The following is an 8,667-nucleotide window of genomic DNA, read 5'->3' on the forward strand; positions in this document are numbered from 1 at the left end:
ATGCTTGCATGCCATAATAAGCATATAGGCAAATGAAATGACAACCTTGCAATTTATATATTTTCCAAGGTAGCTTACCGGTATAAGAAATACAAAGTTTCAGATGATGAGGATAATCCCAACATGGAGATATGCTTTATCAACAAAGCTGGCTAAATGAACTTCGTAGATGCCCCTCTTGCAATTCATTATTTTAAGAGACTATATATGGTCAAATCATGTGGGTGGCTAGGGTTTAATAATAATGACAAATTAATTAATCTGCCTCTCCAGTAACAAAGCATAAAAGATAACGACGCTTACTATATATATATATTTGGATATGACTAATTAAATATTATATTTCATACACAAGATTAAAGCATGATAAATGATGAATTGCGTCGAAACTACTCGTGATATTTATATTTAATTAAACAAACATATCCTTTTGGCTGCTCTTCGGAGACACTGTTTGTCAAAGCAAAGAAGATAATTAATTGTCCTTTGGAACATAGTTCGAGTGTAAAAAGACGAATTATTATATGTCGGTGTTATTTGGGTGAGTTATAAGTTCAAAATCTGACATTCTCAAAACACATTTTTTAATTTAACTCTTCTAATGAAATCAAGAAATTGGGCGTTGGGGGTCGCAAGAGGGTTATTTAAGAGGGTTATTCAAAGAAGACAATTAATTAGTTCATAAGACTCCATTTTGTTAATTACCAGAGTTCACTCTGTCATGCATGGGCATCAATTACTACTAGGCCACGAATCCAAATGAATAGACAATCTTTCACATAAAACCTCTCTCTTTCAGTTCACGTCTCTTCGTGTCAATGCCATCCACCATTAATGTCATCCTTAAAACTCATTATGTATAGCTGGGCTTAATCTCTTTCATCTTAAGGTGGTGACAGCTCCATTGGATCAAAACTTGACCATCCATTTAAGAACAATGAACACTCTCCCATATTAATTAATTATACTAATTAAGACCAGGAGGAACTCTCTCTCTCTCTCTCTCTCTCTCTCTCTCTCTCTGCTACCTGGCTATATAGTTATCCAATCGTACACACACACACGCACACATTACGTATTGCTACATTTTTATCCATTCATATTAAGACAAGTAGCAGTCGAAGCAGCAGGGCCCAGGCATCTCAGTCCCTGTAAAAAAGGAAACCAACAGAGACATGGGGCCCCATGCCACATAATGATAATGATTCCCTGTGTATATTCGTAATGCATGAACATGGCTCCAGCACCGCCAGGGCGTTCTCTGCACCTTGTACACTCTTTGTGATGCTTGGAGGACCTAGGTTTTAACCCAAGGGATCCCACGTGGCGACCCTCAAATCATACACGTACCCGTTTATATATATATATATATATGTGGAATATATGTTCATTCTGACGATGACTTAACGTGTATTTAGTCTATATACATGCCGTGTCCATCTTAGACAGTGAAGGAAGGGGTCGTATAAATATCAAACTCCTAATGAATTCAAACCAGGAAAAACGTGGTTTCTCTTATTTTCTGCTGCTTCTTATATAATTCTGAAGAATGAGATGCTAACACGTACGGCTGGACACCAAGATATCATACATACATAGGATGAACTCTCTAGCTAGTTCAAGGGATCGATATTTTCCCATGCCTTTCTTATTAGTTTGGACCTCCAATTTCCCAGTCGTACAGGAAGGAGTTCATGGTCGACCATGATGCATGACAGAATAATACTAATGCACATCTTCAATGGCTCTATATGAATTTTTGCTTTGCAATGGTTAAAAGTAACTCAATTATTTTTATATATATAATTATGTTGAGAACCCGCAAATTAGTAGTTTGTCAAAGTGAGAGACTCATGGTAATACTGTTATTTTCTTTTTAGGGTCATAAGTTCAAATCACTCTTTCAATTCTTTAAATTAGGATTTAGATCAATAATAGAGTTATTAAGTATTATTAAGGTTTATGTAGCCGACTTACGCTATTTATTAAAATAGCATTTGTTAAAATGACTAAAATAAAATAATATCACGATAAAAATTTTATTAGATTGTTTGTTATATTTTTTTAAATGCATTGAGAATTGCACTTTTTTTTTTATATATATTTTGTTAAAATACATATAATAAGTATCGAGATTCATTTTTTTTTTATTAAAATATCCCTTTCTTTATCAAAAAAGTGAAAATTTTATGCGATAATGGAGATATGAGTCTTTTTTATATTATTTGTAAAATTTTTGATAAATTTATTTAGAGAGATGAAAGATTTTCTTATATAATTTTTGACAAATAAAAATTTAGGTAATTTATTTTGAGATAAATTTAATAAATAAAATAAAAAAAATTTTTATGTAAAATATTTTTGATAACCAACCTTACCTAATAGAAAAAGAATAACTATGTTGAGGCCAAATTAATTGAATGTGTTTTTTCGGATTTTGGGAAAAGATTGGAAATCTTGAAATTCTAACCACTGGGACCAGATGGGGTATGGGAATCTTCACAACTGACGTAGCCACAGCGGTCCCAAACACAAGCAAAAAGCCTTCACCGCCCTCCCCACTCCCAGCAAGGCCTTCAGCTCCTTTAGCCTTTCTCACCTTCTCCCTTGCCTATAAATAAGCTTCCAAGGGTACCTTGCTTTGGCTTGAAGACGCCACCCCAAAGCATCTTCCGCTCTCTCTCATCTTTTGCCCGGCGTCTCTATCTTTCCTATATCCTCGTAACTTTTTAACAGAATGGTCACTCACAACCTCACCCTCAAGCCCAACGCCGCCCCCACCACCATCAAGTTCCTCTGCAGCTACGGCGGCAAGATCCTCCCCCGCTACCCCGACGGCAAGCTCCGCTACCAGGGCGGCCACACTCGCATCCTCGCCGTTGACCGTTCCATCTCCTTCGCCGGTCAGTCCCGTTCGTTTTCTCATTTTCTATCTCATTTGTGCATGTCGCATCGACGTTTCGGAGTGACACTACTGTTTTTGCGTGCCTGATTTACAGAGTTACTTGTGAAGATGGGGGAATTGTGTGGTACCTCGGTGAGCCTGAGGTGTCAGCTGCCAACCGAAGATCTCGACGCTCTCGTTTCCATCACGTCCGATGAAGATCTGGTGAATCTGATCGAGGAATACGATCGGGCTGCGTCGCCGAAGATCAGAGCCTTTCTCTCGCCGCCTAAGTCCGCCAAAAGAGTCTCTCCTCCGCCGTCCGCTGCCGCGTCGCCGAGGTCGGTTTACTCCGTTGGCTCGTCTTCCAGGTTGCCAGATCGATGCTTCCATCCGATTGCTAAGCCGGTAGTGTATCCGAAATCTGGTGCTGGCAAAGTTCCTATCTATCCTTATTCTGGCAACCCTAGCCATATCTACCTCATCCACCATGCTAATTATTGGCAATAGCTTGCCATGTTGAATTTGGAAACATCGGACTAAAATGATCAGGACGACATCGATAAGATCCAATACTAAAATTAGCAAATATATTGAAGCAACAAAAAATTGAAATCGAAAAAGAGAGTAAGTTTTATATGATGTAACTGTAAATTTCGCTAAGAAGGATTGAGCTTTTTTTTTTAATCCTTGGCTTGGAATGAATGGAATTTATCAGTCCATTTTTGGATTTGGATCGTCCTGATGTGATGGTGAGTACTTTTCGTCCCCATTTGGACGCCATTGTTGCCCAAGTAATTTATATCTCCCTTTCTCATTTCCAAAATCCCCGTTAGGGTTCCGTTTATCGTCGTTACTGGTTAAAATCCCCGTTTTCGTGAATCATGTATCCCTATTTTCCGCCGGATTGTGTGCACTGCGTGCAACGTCCATTAACCGCCGTTATCTGGTAGATATACCCATTGCCTCTCGCTTCTCTGCACCCTTTGATGCTCGTGCCTGGCACTTACGTGCATCGTCCATTTTCGTATCTACCACGTTTATTATTTGGCTTTTATTCAATTTTTCCCCTTTCGTAATGGTCTACGTCTATTTTGATATAAGCTTCTGTTTGCCTATGTTATTTGATTAATATATTCACTGATTCTGTTTGTTTCTTTTTCCCTTGTGCAGGTAGAGGAGGACACCATACCTCAATCAGAATTGCTCCAAATAGGAGGATGAGCAGTAGCACTCTGTAAGTATAAACTGTGGAGAAAAATAAAATCATTGGAGGGTTTACCATTTAATTGCTGTTAAATCCCCTAATTAGTTTGTCTTCTTATTTAGATTTTTATTATATTAATTTAGTAATTATCACAACTGATCGAGTATTATTGTAGAAAAAAATAAAGTATTTTTTGCAGGGATTGTTTTAATTACTTGATGAAAGTGTCACGGCACCTTTTACATAGCATTTACGCAGGGGATATCGTTGTCTGATGTTTTACGAATAACTGATGACTTAAAAGTTGGTGTAGTTTTGGCTTATGAATGTTCGATGCAAAACAGGCAGGGAGGAAAGATCATGATATTATTAGTTCTTGACTTTGTCTTGCAGTAATCAATTGCAGCGAGAATTATTACGATATTTTGGTGGTTTGGTGGAAATGGCGGAACTGACTGGACATTTTTGTTTTGACCAGATTGAGTTAACAGCTGAAAGAGGCTCAACCAGCGCAGCAGTGATGGTCCTTTCCCGCGGAGAAAGGGACCAAAACAAAGACGAAAGCAATGAGATTGGAGGTATATGCGGGGGAGATGGAACTGGAAGGAGCTTGTTGTACAGGGGAGAGGACGGTGACCCCCTCCCCTGGGCCATCACAGCTGTCCATGAAAGTGGACCAATTAATTAATGAATTAATTAAACCCATAAAATTTTTTTAAAATATAGGTGCAATGACTGGGAGTGCATAAAGAAACAAGAATGATTTTTAATTTAGTAGAGGAGTAGTGGAGAAAGAAAGAGACTAGTGGGTTGTTTGGGCGGACGAGAGCCATAATTTGGGCGCAGGGGAAGGCTCTCCACTCATGTACCCTTCGGCGGAGGTGATGAGATGAGATTCGTAATTGGACTGATTGAAAGACACCCCCATCCAGAAGGAACGCTAGAATTGGACTCATTGGAAGACACCTCCATCCTGACCTGACCGCCGCTGGGTTCCTGACCAGAACTCAGCAACTTCGATTCCCAGTTTTCTTTCCCCCATCAAATCCGGGGGGTTACTTTCGGAACAAGAATTTATTGACCCTGAAAGAAGAATAAATATTTGCAAAAAGAATTGAATAAATAAATTAAAGACTAGAGAGAGAGAGAGAGAGAGAGAGAGTGTCTAGAGTGCGCCTCTTCTCTGGTGGTCCTAGAATATAAATTAGAAAGACGGCGGATCAAAAAGGCTAAGGTCCAAACGGTTGAATAAGTGGCCATCGAAGTTGTGCATGACACGTAATGTAAAGAAGGCTGGGTCCAATGTAACTAGCTAAGCAGTCAAGTAGCTGTAAAATGATGGAGGCCATAACGTAACATATTCCGTTCATTATTGTACAAGATAGACCAATGTATAAACAAAGGAGGGGCAACATTTAATTCAATGGTTTTGGAGATTAAAAAGGAGTTGAGTTGTATTGTATTGTATTGTATGTGCAAGGATAATGATATTTTATCATTTAAGAATATTAATTTCAAATTAAATATCATTACTCTTTATGTACAAAAATCATTCTTCTTACTCCACCACCACCACCACCACCACCACCACCTTTGGCTTCGAGTGCGAGTGACGATGTTTTCCGTTTCCTTCTTTCCCGATTCGTCCAGGAAGCAAAGGATAAGCACGCGTCGGGCTTATCTACATCGGTTTGAGAAATGGGATTGGGACCCATGAAGGCTAAAAACAAACAATCTTGAATCTACCCCCCCCACATTGCAATGCATGATTTGACACTTTTCACTGTTCAACTAGGATAGGATAGAACATATCCTCCTTCCTTTCTATTTTTGTATTTTTTAATTATTTATCTAATACATAAAGATGAATCATATTATTCTTATGATCCCTTTAAAATAAATCAGAAAAAAGATGAAATTATGTTAACAAAATATAAAATTTAGTAATAAAATTTGAATTCGTAACATTTAAGTAATAATACATTTAATTCTATGGCTAAATTAAATTTAATCTTCATTTAATTTTTAACTAAAAGTATAAAAATAAAACTATGTTGGTCAAACTAACCAATGATATTTTATTTAAATGAGAACGACCAACGAACCATAGGCCCACGTAAACGAAAAGGATGGTCACGCGATCTGTTCGAAATAAGTTTCTCACATTTGGACAATATTAAAATTAAAAAAAGGAAAATAGATAAGTAAATTTGGATATAAAATGCTATTCCTACAAATAGCATGCATAAATTTATAATACTTTTATCCAAAATTATAATAATTTTTCATAAAATTAATAATAAATATACTATTTAATATAAACTATTATTCATTTTAAATAAAATATTATGAATTTAATAAAATTATTATAAATTCTTATGTGTGTAATTACAGTTTATGATGGTTGTTTGTCAAACTTATTTGTGAGTGTAGTATCTTTCAATTTGGATCTATGAGTTTAGTGAGGGTTTTTTTAGTCTTTTTCTAAAAGATATTTTTAATTAGGGCAGCCCATTTGATTAATTTGATCAGTTATAAAATAACAAGTAAATTCACTATATATCAAGTAAAATTTATAAATTTTAAAATTAGTTTAATTAGTCTTTAATAATTTTAAAATTAGCCATAATATCCCGATTTGTTACTAATGACATTAAATATATAAATTGATCGTATACTTCTTAAACTTTAGATTTTTAGATCAAACTCTCCTTAAACTTTTAGTCTGCGTTCTCTTTATTTTTTAATTTTTAATTTTAAGTTTTGAATTCATTTCCAATTTTCTGTTTTAATAATTTGTTTTTAGAAAATTGAAAACGCATTGTCTTTGTCATTTTGAAAAATTATTTTTCAAAACACAAAATTAGAAAACAAGTTCTCTTTGAAATTTTGAAAATATTTTTTTAATGATATTTTATTCAATAAATTTGACTATTAAGTAAATTATAAATATTTAATGTTAATATATTATTAAAAAAATATATACATTTTAAAATTAATAAATTTTGTAATATTTTTTTCTATTATAATAATAAAATATGAATAAATAAATAAATAAATATATTTTGAACTTAGAGTTTGTTTTGAATGAAAACACTCAAAACAACTTTTTGTTATTTTGAGTTTTCTTTACAATTTTTTTTTGTTTTCAAAAATACATTTTTAAAAACAGCAAAGAGAACGCGTTTTCGTTATTTTAGAAAACTGAAAATCAAAAATGACTTGAAAACAGTTAAGAGAACACAACCTTAGTTTTTACTAAATCAATCTTGGTCTTTTTAAAAAAATTTAGGGACGAATTTGGTAAAAAAATAAAAGTTTGGGAGAGTATTTAGGTCAAAGATTCAAATATTAAGGATATACTGTCAATTTACTGTCATTAATAAGAGAGAAGGAACGATGGTTAATTTTAAAATTAGAGATTGTTGAAGTTAAATAATCAAAATTTAAAGAGTGTATTTTAAATTTACCCTAAAATAATTTAGTAACCAACTTGAACTATAATTCAATTTATATATATCAAAATCTATTGAACCAAAATTTTAAAAATTAATTTAATCAAAATTAATTGAAATAATCAAACTGAGCAAGATAAATTAAAATATTTAAACTTAGTTCTAAACGAGCAAATATCAAGAAAAATTAGTAGGAATTTATGGTAATTTAGTAAGTAAAATTATTGTGACAGACATCAAATTATATTTATTTTAATAACAATATCATAAAGTAAACTTAAATTTCGGGTATTTCAATAAATACAATTAAAAATTATGTTATCTTAAAAATTGAATTGAATCGAATTAAATTAATAAAAAATTGTTAATTTGGTTTAAAATTTTAATTTTTGTTCAATAATGCGTTACTACTACTTTTAATGTGCGAAATGAAATTTAAATAAACCAAACCAGAAAGGTTAATGAAAAGTCGTGAACTGCGTGGGCATTTTGGTACACAAGTACTAGAAAGAATGCCGAAACAATGAAACTGAAAGCCTCCAACGTCATCTGGACTGGAAAGCAATCAGGCCCATATGCTCTCTAGGCCTTTGGGCTACTGAGGGTTTGGGCTTAGTTCTTGTGTGGCCCGAACTGAAATCACCTAGCCGGAGCATTTTAGTGAACAAATACAATATTACACCCATACGGTGTCCATATTCTATTTCATTGTGGGATTTCCTTTCGAGTATTTGTATTATAAATAATATCAAAATATAAATCATTTTAAAACAAATTTATTATTATCACAAATAAAATAAAAAGACTGAAGGTAAATTTAATGAAAATGTGATGTACTTAGGCCCATTAGTAACAAAGCCCAAAAGGGAAGCCCATCAATAAGAGAATATGAAACCCAAAAGAAAAGCAGGCCCCACACAATGAGCTCCAAAAGACTCGTGCAAGGATTCATTCAGCAAGGGAAGTAATACATTTCTAAGGGGGAAGATTCGAGTCTCGGAGAGACCCGGCGAACTCTCACGTATGACATCTTCCATGGAAACATGTAAACGAATATTCCTGACTTTCTCCTATGACCATTTAACTAAAGATTAATGTCAATCTATTTTGGGGCATAGTTC

General features: G+C 34.2%; 1 protein-coding gene across 2 annotated transcripts; it reads left to right on the plus strand.

Moving 5' to 3' along the window:
* The first annotated feature begins 2,633 nt into the window (after positions 1–2,633).
* On the plus strand, positions 2,634–5,597 carry LOC127798369 (uncharacterized). 2 transcript variants are annotated; one of them, XM_052331895.1, is made up of 4 exons: positions 2,634–2,903; positions 3,000–3,292; positions 4,058–4,121; positions 4,570–5,597. In XM_052331895.1, exons 1-3 carry the CDS (start codon positions 2,738–2,740, stop codon positions 4,106–4,108), a joined length of 510 nt encoding a protein of 169 aa, XP_052187855.1. In that variant the 5' UTR covers positions 2,634–2,737; the 3' UTR covers positions 4,109–4,121; positions 4,570–5,597. The 2 variants fall into 2 exon arrangements, with proteins under 2 accessions (XP_052187855.1, XP_052187854.1); XM_052331894.1 differs by lacking the exons at positions 4,058–4,121; positions 4,570–5,597 and having other exon boundaries at positions 3,000–3,614.
* The last annotated feature ends 3,070 nt before the right edge of the window (positions 5,598–8,667 follow it).

This window comes from Diospyros lotus, chromosome 3 (assembly GCF_014633365.1).
Source record: "Diospyros lotus cultivar Yz01 chromosome 3, ASM1463336v1, whole genome shotgun sequence".
NCBI classification, from domain to species: domain Eukaryota; kingdom Viridiplantae; phylum Streptophyta; class Magnoliopsida; order Ericales; family Ebenaceae; genus Diospyros; species Diospyros lotus.

Coding starts and splice junctions, on each gene's coding strand:
- LOC127798369 (XM_052331894.1), top strand. CDS start 2,738: ATGGTCACTCACAACCTCACCCTCAAGCCCAACGCCGCCCCCACCACC. Junction 2,904..2,999: donor CCGTTCCATCTCCTTCGCCG/GTCAGTCCCGTT, acceptor CCTGATTTACAG/AGTTACTTGTGAAGATGGGG.